This window comes from Ovis canadensis, chromosome 12, assembly GCF_042477335.2.
Source record: "Ovis canadensis isolate MfBH-ARS-UI-01 breed Bighorn chromosome 12, ARS-UI_OviCan_v2, whole genome shotgun sequence".
In the NCBI taxonomy this organism is placed as follows: Eukaryota; Metazoa; Chordata; class Mammalia; order Artiodactyla; family Bovidae; genus Ovis; species Ovis canadensis.
In genome coordinates this window covers 37,630,678-37,647,979 of record NC_091256.1, presented here as the reverse complement: position 1 = coordinate 37,647,979, position 17,302 = coordinate 37,630,678, and the positions used below count along the sequence as shown (strand labels likewise).

The 17,302-nt window shown below is 40.4% G+C and overlaps 1 protein-coding gene across 5 annotated transcripts in view; it reads left to right on the top strand.

The window, feature by feature from the left end:
- TP53BP2 (tumor protein p53 binding protein 2) overlaps nucleotides 1-17,302 on the top strand; it is a 67,530-nt gene that overhangs the window by 47,720 nt on the left and 2,508 nt on the right. For 3 of the 5 annotated variants that reach the window (XM_069544643.1, XM_069544646.1, XM_069544645.1), the window contains exons 10-17: nucleotides 57-167; nucleotides 487-635; nucleotides 1,412-1,877; nucleotides 3,414-4,189; nucleotides 8,323-8,460; nucleotides 9,144-9,277; nucleotides 11,761-11,927; nucleotides 15,400-15,599. In XM_069544643.1, the coding sequence (XP_069400744.1) occupies nucleotides 57-167; nucleotides 487-635; nucleotides 1,412-1,877; nucleotides 3,414-4,189; nucleotides 8,323-8,460; nucleotides 9,144-9,277; nucleotides 11,761-11,927; nucleotides 15,400-15,599 (2,141 nt within the window). The remainder of the gene's footprint in view (nucleotides 1-56; nucleotides 168-486; nucleotides 636-1,411; nucleotides 1,878-3,413; nucleotides 4,190-8,322; nucleotides 8,461-9,143; nucleotides 9,278-11,760; nucleotides 11,928-15,399; nucleotides 15,600-17,302) is intronic. The other 2 variants (XM_069544647.1, XM_069544648.1) reach the window with 1 other exon arrangement.

The window sequence follows — 17,302 nt, the reverse complement described above, 5'->3', positions numbered from 1 at the left end:
CGATTAAGAATCTCCTTAGCATGCCGGGTTATTGCAGCTACTTTTCCATGTTCTAGGCTCTAAAATCCATCTGCTTGGCCCTGATTGGACTCCTCCGAATGCAGATCTTTTCTCTAGCCAAGCCTCTGCCTCTGTGTCTAAAAGCTCTGGGAATGTTCCAGACCAAGGTGAGGTTTACTTGTGCTGTTCCTGAGTATTCTCTTTTGGATGTCTGAGGGCTCTAAGTATTCTTTTTTAGATTGCTACTTTCTAGTGTGTTAAAACCAGGGACCATGTTTATTTCTAGAACAGCTGCCTTTAGCCAGGGAATTAAGGTACTAGCATTGTAGTGTGGGGTTGTTCCTTAATCAACTTAATTTAAAAATAGAGCATTTAGTGACTATAGGATTTCAAAGAGATTGTGGAGGGAGTAACGTGAATAAGAAATTTTTATCACAAGCAGTTTGATTATTAGAGTGATTTTTTTTTTTTTTCTGTCTTCTTCAGTGGATGATGGAGAGGTTCCGTTGCGGGAGAAGGAGAAGAAAGTGCGTCCCTTTTCGATGTTTGACACCGTGGACCAGTCTGCCACCCCACCTGCCTTCGGAACCCTGAGGAAGAACCAGAGCAGTGAAGATATCCTGCGGGATGCTCAGGTATGTGAGGACGTCCCAATTTTAACATTTAATAGTAATTCTTTGTGCGTTTTTCAAAAGAGAAAGTATTAATGTGAAGGAGAGTAAAGAAACAAAGTCTGGAAGATTAGAAAATAAAAGTGCATTCTGTTATTTTCAGTTTTGTTACTTGAGTGCATTTGTGGTCTCCCATCATACAGGAGGGGCATGACTGACTGGCTTGTGGGTCTTATTTGGTGCGACTCTCTAAAAAATAGAAGTACATTAAAGAACATTGTGTTCACACTGCTTAGTTACGTTGTCTCTTCAAAATTTGGGGTTAAAGCAATATCAAGCAATTTGATGGTAAATCTTCCATAACTGTTAGAATCCTAACCTTTGACAAGCAGGCTGTGGCTGTGTGATCCAGTTAGGAGTTTTTTTTTTTTTTTTTTCTTTTTACAACACGGCCCAGATTGCATGAAGTTCCACTGAACAGGAATGGTTTTCAGTTATTGGTGCCATCTGTGAATATGTAAAATGGCAATTAAAAGGTTTTCAAGTGGACACTTAAACAGTTGCCCCAATAGGAAGGGGTGACTTGGAGGAAGTCGTACCGGGTATAGGAATTGTATTGCATTACTGAAGGTCCTTTTACATGTGGTTAAAGTCAGAGATTTAAAACTTTGTAATGACCTTTCAATGTAGAGCTAATCTTTTCAGTCTATATTGACACTTGTAAAACTTAGGTTATCTAGAACATTCCATGTACCCAGTTACACAGTATTTTAACTGGATATGTGTGTGTGTATTTACAGGCTGCAAATAAAAATGTGGCTAAGGTACCACCTCCTGTCCCATCAAAACCAAAACAGATAAATTTGCCTTATTTCGGACAAACTAACCAGTCACCATCCGACATGAAGCCAGATGGACCTGCTCCGCAGTTGTCAGCAGCTGTTGCTTCCATGGGAGGTAAACCCAAACCCACTGTGCAGCAGCAGAGGGGCCTGCTGGCCCCTGGCGGGCCTTCAGTGGGCCCAGCAGACCAGACCCTTCCTCCAGGTTCTAAACAAGAGAGTCCCCCTGCTGCCGCTGTCCGACCCTTCACGCCTCAGCCTTCCAAGGATGCCCTCCTTCCACCCTTCAGAAAACCCCAGACAGTGGCCGCCAGCTCCATATACTCCATGTACACACAGCACCAGGCTCCTGGGAAAAACTTCCAACAGGCCGTGCAGAGCGCGCTGACCAAGCCCCATCCCCGAGCACCCCACTTTCCAAGCGGTAAGATTCTGGGTCTCATCTTCACCTGCGTGGATGTGTTTCTGTCCTTTGCTGGAGCTGCCCTCTCTCTGTAAACAGTACGGTGACTGGTACCTGCTTTGACTGATGCTTTTGTCCTAAGAGTTTTGTTTCAGTATGGCTTCTGTTCTGCATCGGGCTTCCCTGGTGGCTCAGACGGTACAGAATCTGCCTGCAAAGCAGGAGACCCGGGTTTGATCCCTGGGTTGGAAAGATCCCCTGGAGAAGGAAATGGCTATCCACTCCAGTTTTCTGGCCTGGAGAATCCCCATGGACAGGGGAGCCTGGTGGGCTACAGTCCACGGGTTCGCAAAGAGTCAGACACAACTGAGCGACTGACTTCACTTTCACTTTTTTCCTGTTCTACATGGGGAGTTTAAAGGAGTTTGTGCTAAATGCCAGCTGTTGTGGTAGCTGAAAATGATAGGTAGATAAAATATGAGTAAAATGAAATAAATGAATCCAGGGATGACATCACCTCCTGTGTTGAATTTCCCATGTGTGTTTGTTTCCTGTTCACGGACAAGCCCCTTGGTGAGGGGGGAAGAGTGCCTGTGGGTAATTACCGTGCAGAAGGCTGTGTCTTCGCTCGAGGTCTGACCAGATGTTCTTGGGGCATAGAGGATTCGACAGCTGCCTCTGTGAATGGCTTTTTTTTTTTTTTTTTAATGCTCTCTACTATATTTTAAGTTGTTCTAATGAGGACACAGCTACTACTTAAATATGAAACATCAAAAGGTTACTTTGTGTTAAAGGTGCATGGTCTGGTCATTTGTTGGGTCCTTTCTAAGAGTCATTACTTTATGGGACTAGAATAAAATTCAGTATGTTTTAAATGAATGAAAAGGCTTTCTAGTTATGAAATAAGCATGCAATTGTGGGCCCAAATGTTGTGGAAGTAATTACACAGCAGAGAATTTGTATGCATGCTTCATCTTTCTCTTCTCATGAGTCTTTGGTGTGAACTGCTCATGTAATAATTTGGGAATTAGATAATGGTGATAGAATGTCTAAGGGGACTAATTTTGGTAAATATAGGTGGTTATTAATAATTTTATGAGCCAGATGATTTCTCCCATTGATTTACTGTAAAAGATGGGATCGCGCATGTTTAGTTTTAATTTGGACACATGAAAGGATCCCCAGTTTCCATTAATTCTAAATCTTTTTCACAGTTTGACATTTTATTTATTTATGTATTTTACATTTCAGCAATTTAAATGTGGATGCTATGTAAGTGATTTCTTACAGTTGTACTTGGCAGCGTTTTCTTATTGATACATAAAATAATGGGGCCTGTTTACAATCAGTGAGGGTTTTGATTTAACCTAAATGTATTATGCAATGGTGGAAACTTTGCTCTGTTTGTTATTCTTAAAAATTAGTTGTATTGAAGGGTATTTATGTAATAACTGTGAAATTAAAAGAGGCTTTAATTATTGTTACTTCTGTCTGTTATTTGCTAGTTTTGTTTAATATTAATCAAAGCTTTCCCCCCCCCCCCCCCATTCCAATTAGTGTATGGGAAGCCTGTGATTGCTGCTGCTCAGAACCAACAGCAGCTCCCAGAGAACATTTATTCCAATAACCAGGGCAAATCTGGCAGCCCAGAACCCGAAACAGAGCCTGTTTCTTCAGTTCAGGAGACCCACGAAAATGAAAGGATTCCTCGGCCGCTCAGCCCGACCAAATTACTGCCTTTCCTATCTAATCCTTACCGAAACCAGAGTGATGCTGACCTGGAAGCCCTACGAAAGAAACTGTCGAACGCCCCACGGCCGCTAAAGAAACGCAGCTCTATCACAGAACCCGAGGGTCCTAATGGGCCGAATATTCAGAAACTTCTGTATCAGAGGACCACCATCGCCGCCATGGAGACCATTTCTGTCCCAGCTTACCCATCCAAGTCTGCTTCTGGGACTGCCAGCCCAGAAAGCCCGCTGGAGATCCAGAACCCATATTTGCCTGTGGAGCCAGAGAAGGAGGTGGTCCCTCTGGTTTCTGAGCCGGCATCCCCGGAGGAGGCCGGGAGTGCCAATACAGAGAGCAGTGACGCGCCAGCTCCTTCTGCAGGCCTCGAGTATGTGCCTGAAGGAGTCCCAGACAGCAGCCCGAATTTCCAGAACAGTGTGGAAGAACCAAACCCAGAGGCTCCCCCTCTGCTGGAAGTGTACCTGGAGGAGTACCCCCCCTACCCACCCCCACCATACCCATCTGGGGAACCAGAAGGCCCGGGAGAAGACTCTGTGAGCTTGTGTCCGCCTGAGATCACCGGGCAGGTTTCTCTGCCTCCTGTAAGTAAAACCTTTCATTGCAGAAAGCTTTTATCTTGTCACAGCTTTCTGGGTGGCTGATGGTCACAACTCAGCAAAACACCAGCGAGTACTTACAGCCATTCACAAATGAAGATCTGTGTTTAAACTGCTGATTGTAACAAATGTCTTCACTTTGCAATTCTCTTGGCACAGAGTGGATCTTACAAATGTTATCAAACTGCAGTATATTCAGTATCATGAACATTTTCACTTTTTAGGAAGAACCCCTTTCTTTATGAAGGAAACAAAAGTTTTGTTCTTATACCTATAAATACCACGTCTGCTGTTTCTTCTGTAGCTGGTGTTGCATGCATGTTAGGTAAGCAACACTGGGAATGAAAAGACTGCGTCTGGAATTTTTGATCATTAGTTTAGCACTGTGAAATAAGGCAGATGATTTAACTTCTTGTTGGTGACATCACTCTTTCAAACTTGACTTTTTCTAGTGTTGAAATTTATTTCCAGGTTTTCAGTGTCATGTTTAGATGGAGCCTCCAACTTCCGACATCAATAAAATTGTAATGGTTCTGGAAGAATTGGGTTCTGCTTGAATTGGGGCGTAGGAGAGAGTGGGGTATACAGTCTTTAGCCTCATCCTCACCTTCAGCCTGGTTTGAAATCTCCCAGTATCATAGTGATCCCTCAGGTTTCCTTGTGCTCTGACATTTATTCTGTTTCAGCAGTTGTAGTTGGTCTGTTCATATTTTCTATTTCGTCCTGGTTCAGCCTTGGAAGATTGTACCTTTCTAAGAATTTGTCCATTTCTTCCAGGTTGTCCATATTATTGGCATGAATTGTTTGTAGTAGTCTCTCAAGGTCGTTGGTATTCCTGTGGTGTCAGTGGTAACATCTGTCTTTCGTTTCTAGTTTTATTGATTTGCGCCCTCTCCCTTTTTTCTTGATGAGTCTGGCTAAAGGTTTATCAATTTTACCTTTTTGAAGAACCAGCTTTTGGTTCCATTCATCTTTTCTGTTGTTTTCTTTATCTCTGTTTCTTTATTTCTGCTCTAATCTTTGTGATTCCTTCTGCTGACATAGGGTTTTCTTTGTTCTTCTTTCTCTAGTTGCATTAGATATAAGATTAGGTTGTTTATTTGAGGTTTTCCTTGTTTCCTGGGGTAAGTGTGTAAAGAAAGCTCCCTCTTAGATCTGCTTTTGCGCATTCCATACATTTTAGATGACATGAAGCTATTCTAAAGCTTTGTGTATCTTGACTTGGACATGTCTCCCAGACTCCTTCCAAATATTAAGCTTTTCTTTGGGAGTTTATTATGCCTCTTTGAAGTAGTGAGAATGTCTTTAAAGTCAGTTTTTTCAGAGTTTAATTTGAAGTCAGTTTTATTTCAGTAGGAATGCAAGCTATGAATTTTTAAAACCTGGGCAAAGGCAACATAGTATATTATAAGGATTTCTAAAAAACTGATCTAGGTACCATCCTGGCGATCCAGTGGTTAAGACTCCTCGCTTCCATACGGGAGGCATGGGTTTTTGATCCCTTGTTGGGGAACTAGGATCCCACATGCCACGTGGCCAAAAAAATTAAATAAATATTGCTAAAGATTTTTTTTAAGTGTTTTATGCATTTGATCCCTTATTACATCTTTATATGTGGTAGTATTCAAAAATAATGATTATCCAACGTTGCTTTCAGTTCAGTTGCTCAGTCGTGTCTCTTTGCGACCCCATGAATCGCAGCACACCAGGCCTCCCTGTCCATCACCATCTCCCGGAGTTCACTCAGACTCATGAGTCAGTGATGCCATCCAGCCATCTCATCCTCTGTCGTCCCCTTCTCCTCCTGCCCTCAATCCCTCCCAGCATCAGGGTCTTTTCCAATGAGTCAACTCTTCAATGAGGTGACCAAAGTACTGGAGTTTCAGCTTCAGCATCATTCCTTCCAAAGAAATCCCACGGCTGATCTCCTTCAGAATGGACTGGTTGGATCTCCTCGCAGTCCAAGGGACTCTCAAGAGTCTTCTCCAACACCACAGTTCAAAAGCATCAATTCTTCAGCACTCAGCTTTCTTCACGTCCAACTCTCACATCCATACATGACCACTGGAAAAACCATAGCCTTGACTAGACGGACCTTAATCGGCAAAGTAATGTCTCTGCTTTTGAATATGCTATCTAGGTTGGTCATAACTTTTCTTCCAAGAAGTAAGCGTCTTTTAACTTCATGGCTGCAGTCACCATCTGCAGTGATTTGGAGCCCCCCAAAATAAAGTCTGACACTGTTTCCACTGTTTCCCCATCTATTTCCCATGAAGTGATGGGACCGGATGCCATTATCTTCGTTTTCTGAATGTTGAGCTTTAAGCCAACTTTTTCACTCTCCTCTTTCACTTTCATCAAGAGGCTTTTTAGTTCCTCTTCACTTTCTGCCATAAGGGTGGTGTCGTCTGCATATCTGAGGTTATTGATATTTCTCCTGGCAATCTTGATTCCACCTTGTGCTTCTTTCAGCCCAGCGTTTCTCATGATGTACTCTGCATATAAGTTAAATAAGCAGGGTGACAGCCTTGACGTCCTCCTTTTCCTATATGGAACCAGTCTGTTGTTCCATGTCCAGTACTAACTGTTGCTTCCTGACCTGCATATAGGTTTCTCAAGAGGCAGGTCAGGTGGTCTGGTGTTGCCATCTCTTTCAGAATTGTCCACAGTTTCTTGTGATCCAGACAGTCAAAGGCTTTGGCATAGTCAATAAAGCAGAAATAGATGTTTTTCTGGAACTCTCTTGCTTTTTCGATGATCCAGCAGTGTTGGCAATTTGATCTCTGGTTCCTCTGCCTTTTCTAAAACCAGCTTGAACATCTGGAAGTTCACGCAGGTTGCTTTAGCTACTAGTTTACAGTCAACATTTGTTTAAAAGTTTGAGACAGTGAACATTGAATTGTAAGGGGAAATGTTTTAAAATAGAACTTAATACTTGTTTTTTCTTTTTTTTTAAACAAATTCATGCTTCTGAGTTCTGAGGCATGATTCTCTTAGTGTTCCTAAGAGATCCTGTTATTCTCTTCCTAGGAAAGGGATTTATAAAGTTTTTCCTTCTTAGCGCGTATTTAAGTAGAAGCCTCTGTTTTGTACTTTTGTTTGAAAGTGGATATGGCTGTACTATTTATGAGTTGTATTATCGCTGCCATGTAATATTTACACTTCTTTTTTTTTCAAGAGACAGCATTTTAACCACTGTACATTTGTGAAATATATTGATTGCCACTTAATGTTTTTCAAAACTCAGTAGTTTCCACATCTGAAATAAAAGAAAGAAGTGTGGTATATCATACCCTAGGAAATGTTTCTACTCTGTTGGTTGTGTTTAAGAAACCTATCTTAGAGAGAGTGTTAGATCTGGTTGCCTAGTTTTTTTAAGCCTGATGTATTAAAATGTAGAGAAGACGTGATAATTTATTCGTATATCTTGGAATACAGTTAAATTTTCAAATGTAAAATAGTGATTGCATTTTAAGACTGGTAGGATTCTTCCCTGGTTTATCTAAGTCAGACTGATCTTTATATTTTTCCTTATACTTTTCCTCCAACCCTACAAGAGGCTTTATGTTGTGAAATGGCTAAAAGGAAGGATTTTGCAGAAGCCTGATTACTTGGATTTGATTCTGTCTCTGACTGATGTTTACAGGCTGTGTGCCTCAATTTCCTTATCTGTAAAATGGGATAATAGAGTTTTCGTGAAGAATAAAAGAATAATCATTCAATAAATGTCAGCTATCACAATTTAGAGTTTGTGCTCTTGCACAGATTAATCATGTGGGGTTTGTTCTACTATATTAGGTAATTTAAAGACCAGTCTTGGCTAATTTTGATCCTCGACAAATATCCAGTCTGCTTTACAGATTTTACTCTTAGCCCAGTGTTACCCAAATGTGACACTAAGTTTTAAAGAGTTAAGTTCTTTCCACTCTGTTATGTGCATATATAAATATTAAGCTATGTATTATGATTTATATACTTTCTAGCATAATGTTACACTTTAATAAAATCTGCTAAATATATATATTTTAAAGTTCTTTTTACTAACTCAGCTGAGATGTTACTCCTCTCCTTTTTGTTGTTTTTTGGTCTCCTAAATCTTCCCTGTGTTTCTTCTGCAGGGCAAAAGGACAAACTTGCGTAAAACTGGTTCCGAGCGGATTGCGCATGGAATGAGGGTGAAATTCAACCCTCTTGCTTTGCTTCTAGATTCCTCGTTGGAGGGAGAATTTGACCTTGTACAGAGAATTATTTATGAGGTATGACTGGATTAGTTAATTTCATAAATATGACCTTGTATTTTGTTTTAAAGCTCTGATCAGAAAGCTACTGTAATTTACATTGTTTTCTCTTTTGGGAGTTGGGTTTGTTGAGAGGAACTCTTGAGCATGCTCCACAACCAGCTTCTCTGTTTTAAGACTGTGGCTGTAACAATTTCAATAATGTGGACGTTCAGTTTTGTCTGGGGTACTTTGCTCTCCCAGGGAGATCATGACCCGCCTTTAAAAATTGTTCATGTATGGATTTGTACTCTGCAGTGGTTCAATTGTGGTCCCTACTTTTCAGAAGCCTGCTATTTAAAATATTTTTAGTTTGACCTTTCTTTCTCTTTATGGCAAATGTGACTTCTGCTTAGACACTAATTTGTGGTGGGAAGTTGGAGGATAAATAAACAAAAATGACTGTAAGGTTATAGTTGCTGGGACTTTTTCAGTTTTTAAAAAACCTTTTTATAGTGAGTGCCTACTTAATGTCTATCTTCTAGAACTGTTCTTGGTACAGTTTTTTGGCTTCTGTAGGTTTTAATTATTATTTTCTTGAAAAAAAAAAATTACTACAAGAGTCTCTTTCAGTTCTCTTAGTCCTAAAGAGCCAGCTAATATTTGATCATTCGGGCAACGAGAAATTTGAGTAACAGTCGCCCTTCTTATTGACGTTATAGGTTGACGACCCAAGCCTGCCTAATGATGAAGGTATTACAGCTCTTCACAACGCTGTGTGTGCAGGTCACACTGAAATTGTGAAATTCCTGGTACAGTTTGGTGTAAATGTCAATGCTGCTGACAGTGATGGATGGTAAGCTTTTCTTTTAAACTCCATTCTGGCTTCAGTTGTATCTGCCGTGTAGGCAGCAGAGGAGCAGTGCTGTAGGTGCTTCTGGAAGGCAGAGAAGTATGTCAGTGCGTGTCCTCATGCTGTTTATAATCTAAAAGGAGAGACGTGGGAGAGCTTTCAAGGAATTAACATGTCCTCATGGTAACAGTCCTCTCACTCCTGTTCTGGAAGCAGATGGAGTTTTAGAAGTTTAGTAGTTAAATAATAAAAATAAGAAATGTCCCAAAGTGGTACACAGTTCACTGGCATGTTTCAGCAGATCTGAGAAATGCTCATTTAAGCATTTCCTTCCACCTCCCTGAAACTACCATGTGTCTCTTAAGAGGGGATCATATTGAATAATTTATAACCTTTCCCAAATATTTTTGACTGTGGAATCCATTTTTCATGGAGCATTTTGTGGAACTGGTTTGTGGATAAATCCTAGGAGATACTATTGCAATTGATGAATATTATTGTTTATAAGATAATACATTATTATTAACAAATAATATCAAAGGCCCAAATAAGTTACTGTTACTTCTGATAACTGAAGTTATCAGGATAATTGAATGGATAGGAAATTTTGTATTTCATTTTTTGAAAAAATAAAATTTTAAATTATGGTATGCTTTTTTGGGGAGTGGAAAATACCAAAAATTTACTTCTTTCTATATGGAAAATTTTTTTAAGTTGTAAATCACACCATGTTTATTCAAGTATTTTAATTTTGTAGGCTGTTTCTTCTCTTGATATGGAAATAATTGTGATATAAAGTTTACATTGCAGATAAATTGCAGGCACCCATATGCATAGATTCAAAAAAGCCTCTTCTACCACTTGGCTGTGACTCATTTACTGTGACTGTCTCCTTCTTGTTAGATGTTTAGATTGTTTTTCCAATTTTTTGTTTTGTTATAAATGATACTCTGAGAAGCATTTTGGTTCCAGTTTAAAAAAATGAATATGTATAAAATATGAGCCCAATATGGAAACATGCAAAAATAGAGAAATGAGGAAAACAAGCCATGTGTACCCTACCGTCAGTATTTTAATATATTTCCTTCAAGCTCATTTATGAATGTGTGTGTATATATATATATAGCTTTTCATGTCTCTTTGTTTTTTTAGTTTAGCTCTCAGTGGAGTTTTGTTTTTTTAAATTGAGATATAGTTGAGTTGCAATATTCTATTAGTTTCAGGTGTATAACATAGGAATTCAAAGGTTTTATAGATTATACTCTGCTTAGTTATTTCTAAAATATTGGCTCTGTTGCCCGTGCTGTATTTATTTCATACATAGTAGTCTGTCTCTCCGAGTCCCTCATCCCTGTCTTCTTGTCTTCCTTGCTGCACTTTCCGCACTGGTAACACTAGTTTGTTCTCTGTATCTGTGAGTCTACATGTTTTCTTGTATTCATTTATTTATTTTTTAGATTCTGCATATAAGTGATAACATGTAGTATTTGTCTTTTTTATGCCTACTTTTTTAGTTTAACTTTATACCATAAGCAAAACAAATTCTTAATGTGTCATAATGCCTTTGTTTTCCTGATATTGGGAGTTTAGATTATGTATAATTGTTCACTATTAAAAAAGCCATGCAGTTCAAAATCTATAGTAATATTCACCAAACTATTGAACACAGTGTTTGGGATGGGTGATAGGAAATAAACTTCTGTTCTGAAAGACCCAAAGGGAATAAAATGACGAGGAGGGAAGGAAGAGGGTAAAGAAGTGAAATTTCATGTACTTCAGGGCCTGATTAATGTCTTCAAGCCTGTCTTCTGAGTTTGAGCAGTGGTCCTGACTCTTCCACCTTTACTATGAATCTGGAGTCATTTATAATACATTACAAAACATTTGAGATGCTAGAGAAGATTCTCTGTCATGGTATTCATAAGTATCTGCTCATCAGAGATTGAGATGTGTATTTTACAGTCATTTTTTCTGATCCAGATTGAATTGGCTTTTTTTTTTTTTTTCCCAATTAAGTTTTAGTAAGGATTTTGAGTGTTGGACTAAGGGAGTTCTTTAGGTGCAACTTAGTTCCTTCAAAAGGGATCTTTAAAGGTGCATGTTTTGAGGAAAGACCTGTTATTTAAAGGATTATAACCTCCACTGTGGCAGAAATAATTAGACTGGATGCTGCAGAGCGTGAACTAAATATGTTGTATCCTGCTTTAGATGATCAGACACGTCCATGTCCTTGATTGCTCTCACCTGCTGTGCTGCCCGGGCCCTGGTGTGGTCCCGCACGCTGACATTTATCTTTGTGGCTCTGTAATTCTCAGATGGGCCCAGATATCTGGGTTTAACTGATTTTCAAAAATCTGTGTGAAAGGTTCTCAGGAGGGGCTTGGTAGATGACAGACTTGAGAACTCTCTTTACAGACACTCTGTCATAGCAGTTGTCATTCAGTTTGGGAATCCGTCTCTAGCCCTTGCTGTGTCCTTCTCCACAGGACTCCCCTGCATTGCGCTGCCTCCTGTAACAACGTCCAGGTGTGTAAGTTCTTGGTGGAGTCAGGAGCTGCTGTGTTTGCCATGACCTACAGTGACATGCAGACGGCTGCCGATAAGTGCGAGGAGATGGAAGAAGGCTATACCCAGTGCTCGCAATTTCTGTATGGTATGGAGCAACTCGATACACACGTATTGATTACTGCATTCGTGTATCCTGTATCTCTAGGGCATCATTTGATAAGTGTTCTTATTATTTGGGGGTTCCCTGATAGCTCAGTTGGTAAGGAATCCGCCTGCAATGCAGGAGACCCTGGTTTGGTTCCTGGGTTGGGATGATCCGTTGGAGAAGGGATAGGCTACCCACTTCAGTATTCTTGGCTTCCCTTGTGGCTCAGCTGGTAAAGAATCCGTCTGCAATGCAGGAAACCTGGGTTCGATCCCTGGGCTTGGGAAGACCCCCTGGAAAAGGGAAAGGCTACCCACGCCAGCATTCTGGCCTGGAGAATTCCATGGACTGTGTAGTCCATGAGGTCGCAGAGTCAGACACGACTGAACGACTTTCACTTATTATTTGGGAAAGCATTTTGTGTTGGTACATTGTCCTAGGCATTGAAAATAGGGCAGCCTTGATCTCAAATGTGAATGCAGCTTTTGTGTGTGTGTGTGTGCCCGTGTGTGTCTAGAAGCAGCTATTGTCAGGGACATCTTTACCAACAAAAGACAGTGATGCAGCATTGCATCTATCGGGATTAATAGCTTTTGACCATCAAAAGATCCTCTAGTAAGACCTCAGTACTTGGCAAATGATGCTGTATCTTGCTGTATCTTTGCACATAAGTACGCAGAACTCTCCTCCCCCGTTCTAAGATGATCAAGAGAAATGCATTGTTGGAGTAAGAATCCAACTGATTCAAGTTTTCCTGCTAAATCAGACTTGTCACAAAGTAGATAAATCTGATTCAGACTTGTCTGAATGTACTTCAGAGCTAATTTTTGGACTCTTTTGTTCTCTTATTTTTGAGTTTATGATTCTAATGGATAATAACATCAGTGCTGTACCCAGAGAAAAATGAACTTGAGGTTTTAGATGGATAGATGTTGGTTGGCGTTGTTATTTACAGGGAAAAATTCTAACAAATCTTAGAAGTTGAGGTTAGTATTTGTTTTTAGACTGGCTTGCGAGGAAGGGAGAAGCGATAAAGCCAGAGACAAATGAGGCGGTAGGTCCCAGGACCCCAAACCACTCAGGCATCAGACATGGGAAGATGCCCAAGGTGAAATGTCTTCTCTGGCTGTGCTCAGGGTGTGACTAGGCCTGTTTTCACGCTCTAGGAGAGAAGGGCGAGAGTCAGAGGAAGAACCACAGACTGCAGGTTCTCTTCTTTATCTCTCAGCTCTTAGTTTTCATTGTTGATATTATGATCATTTACTGTTTGTGTTCTGAACTCTAGATCAAAGAATAATTTTGATGTATTATTGTATTTAAAAATCAGTGTTATGTAATATGTGTTTTGTTTTATTAAAAACATATATTGAAAAAATATAGCTCATACTGGTGATTGAGTTATATTTAAGTAAGGAATGTGATTTTTAAAAACATTTAAGGACATTTTGTGAAATGTATCGTGGATACTGAGAAGAGTTCTGATGTGTAGTTTAAATACTGATGCTACTAGACTGAACACAGTAAAGCATCCAGGTATCCAGCCTGGGAAACAGCCCTTGAGCTCCCTCAGCCATCAGTGGGGCCCCCTCTCCTGACATAGCCCCTCTCACGTCTTTGGTGACTGCCCCCTGGAATTGATAACAATAGTTAAATCACCTCTGTATGACTCCTACAACTAATACTGTTTATCTGCCCGTTTCGGACCTTCATATAGAAGAAACGGTACTAGTGATGCCTGGCTTCCGTTCTCATTCACTGTGGCTTTTGAGTCACCGTGGTGTTGCCTGTAGCTGACTTTCTCATTCACTGTGGCTTTTGAGTCACCGTGGTGTTGCCTGTAGCTGACGTTTCTCTCCACTGTGCTGCTGTTCCATTTTGGGACTCTCCCGCGAGCTGTATTCCCATTTTACTTCGGGCGGACATTGGGTTGTTTTCCCGCTTCGTTCCTCCCTCCCTCCCTCTCTCTTCCTTGCTCCCTTCCTTCCGCCCTGGTGACCATTTTTGTCCTCCGTCTCCTGGTGTCCCTAGAAGTAGTTGCCAGGTGGGTTTGGAATCCTGTCCCACTGTGGCTTTAGTTTGCATTTCCCAAATTACCAGTGAGGTGGAGCATGTTTTTAGGCCCTCAGAAACTGTTTAAAACAATAATTTGTAACTCTTGGTTTGATAAACAATGAGAAATTGTCTTTCATGCCTAATGATTTCCTGGAATTGAGACTCGAGTTGTTATTTTGAGCGCATCATTCCATCCCAAACAGATAACACATCTGGCCAGCTTTAAAACTTAGTGGAATCATGGTTGTATCAAGTCTTATTGTCCTTGTGAATCTCTCATATTTTGCATGTCTTATATAAGCAGGAAAGTTGGAAATTCCCTTGTCCCCATGAGTAGAAACCTGACCCTCTAGATCAGGGTCAGAGCCTTCTGTTGGAAAAGACTGATTTAATTTCTAGCTTTGCCCAGAGTGAGAGACAGGTAGCATGTGCAACACCCTTAACTGACACAGGAGCAATAGGTTCAGGGCTGATAGTTAGGCTCACGGAAGTCGAAAGACCTGACTGTTCATAAGCAAGCAGGCATTTTTCTGGCTTTTCTAAAAAAGTGAAAATAATAATAATGAGGTCTGCCTTGCTCAGGAGATTGTTGTCTTAATTCCTCTTCCCCTTCCTCTGTGTTGCCTGCCTGTTGATGATTGTGACTCCTTGTTAGCGTCACCTTAGAGGATGGGGAGGTATAAATGGAGAAAGATGAAACCTGCAGTCCTAGTTCATCTGCACATCTGTTGTTAACTCTGGTAAAAAGTGAGCATTTGGGGATTTTTTTTTCCTTCCCCCAGTTTGTGGACTCCAGTGACTTAGAATTCTGATTCTCATTCAAGTTGACTATACATAGACTTTTATATCCTAATACCTGTCCCTCTTTCTGCATTCTAACATTATATATATTTATTTCTTCCATCTTTCCTTATTTGGAAATTAATAGAAACCACTTTAACAGGGACAACATTTTGATCTTTTTTCTCTGCCTGCTGTAAGTTTTAGGTAGAGAACAAAAATGATCCCACAGTCCCTTGGTCATTACAGTTAGTGAGTCTGCTAAAATGTGACAGATGTCTCATTCACTTTTTTAATATTCTAGACTTGAACAGTTGTTTTTTTCATTCCTGGGTTTGTAATTGTTTTTGTATTCTGAGTGAGAGTAGTTTTGAGAGCTGCTTATAAAGTGTTGGTTAATTTTAGAGCTAGTTCAAAGCTAATAGCATACATTAACTTGTCTTTTATATGTTCCTTGTACCCTGCTGGCATTCCTCTCCTTCCCCAGCCCCAGGAAGTTTATTTATTGAATGTTTAATGTAGTAGTTTCTCCCATTCCAGCAGGTCCCCATTACTTCTCATTTAGTTTCATGGAGCTGCAGGTTCTGAGCATGGTATCCTCTGAGTTACTTACTCTGTGCTGTATCTTACATGATTTTAGGAGTTCAGGAGAAAATGGGCATAATGAATAAAGGGGTCATTTATGCACTTTGGGACTATGAACCTCAGAATGACGACGAGCTGCCCATGAAAGAAGGAGACTGCATGACAATTGTGCGCAGGGAAGACGAAGATGAGATTGAATGGTGGTGGGCCCGCCTGAACGACAAGGAAGGATATGTTCCACGCAATTTGCTGGGAGTAAGTGAATCATGTCTTTATGTGTGTCAGAGAGGGGCTTGGGGAAAACGGCTGTGTATTGTAGCTTCAGTGCAGCCTGCTGCCCTTTGTTAATAAGTGGAATTTAACATTTTTGATAGTCTTAAATTTAGACCCAGAACCTCATTTCCAGTGATTCCTATTATGATCAATAGCATATTTACAGGTTTACCAGCCCCTAGAAGTCTGGGGTTCCATCTTCATTTATAAATAGAGTGAAGATAATTGGACAATGTGATGGGAATTGAGCTTATGAAATTTGAAATACATTTTGTATTTAAGTTGGGATTTGTGAATCTGCTAGAGAGTTTGAACAGGGCACCAGAGGCAAGATTCTTTGTTCTTGCTCTACCATTGAATTTTGTTTCATGTAAACCAACAAAGTAATCAAATCATATCAGCACATATAAACCAATAACATATCTATATTAGTCTGAAAGGGCTACACTCTTTGGGCAGGCATTCTGGGGGTATTTTCAGGGAAAGGCTAGTATAGTTGGACAGAGTCTAATGTACAGCAAATGGGAGATATTTTTACTGTATTTTCATCATTTGTCAGGCCAGCATGGTCTGTGCCTTCAGAGAGCTTCTGCCCAGCTTGAGGTCCTAAACCAGGGTGCATCTGGGAGTGTCCCTCTGCCCGGGCATTACTCTCTGGGGAGATGGCTAAGATGACTTCAGTGTTGGGATCTGGAGCTTGGATTCTGGCCCACGTCTCCTCATTCTGACTCATTCTTCTCCTTTGTTGTTTGATGTACAGTATAAATGACTTCATACATCTTGACTCTCTCATAGCTCAGTTGGTAAAGAATCTGCCTGCAATGCAGGAGACCCTGGTTTGATTCCTGGGTTGGGAAGATCTGCTGGAGAAGGGATAGGCTACCCACTCCAGTATTCTTGGGCTTCCCTTGTGGCTCAGCTGGTAAAGAATCTGCCTATAATGCAGGAGACCTGGAAGATCCCCTGGAGAAGGGAAAGGCTACACACTCCAGTTTTCTGGCCTGGAGAATTCCATGGACTGTATAGTCCATGGGATCGCAAAGAGTCAGACACAACTGAGCGACCTTCACTTTCACTTTCATCTTGATGCCTGTCTTCCTGGGAACAAAATTTATTATTAAGTTAAACATTTGGGGTTTGGATAATATTTATTCATCTGATTGTAATGAAAATGGAAGAAAAAAAAAAAAGCCATTCAAAAAAGCTTTTCAAATTACCAGACAAAAGTAGAAATATAGAGATGCTTCTCTTTTGAGTCCTCCTGTTTGCTTCTACAAAGACTTTAGTGCCAGAGAAGCATAATCTTACATGCAGCCACTTTCCTTCTTTAATGAACACCAAGAGCAAATGTGTACTTTTACTTCTTATAGTTTCTTGTGGAAAGCTCTGCCCCTTAGAAGTAGTTGATTATTTGGGTCTTACTTTAATTTTCTAACAGAGAGGTCCAGTGGTTACTGAAACGTGGGGAGAATGATTCGTTCCCAAGTGTGGAAGCACTTGGTCAGATACCAAGCTCTCCTCCTGTGTATGGCTTTCACAGGTTCTGAAATCAGTGGACTGGATTGAAGATTTTCATTTTAATCTAACATTTAAACATTCTTAGTCCTTTGGAAATCTTTCCTGGGTAGAAAGATTTCCTAGGTGGCCTCTACACAACTTCCTTGGGTTTCTTTTGAAGTTTTTTT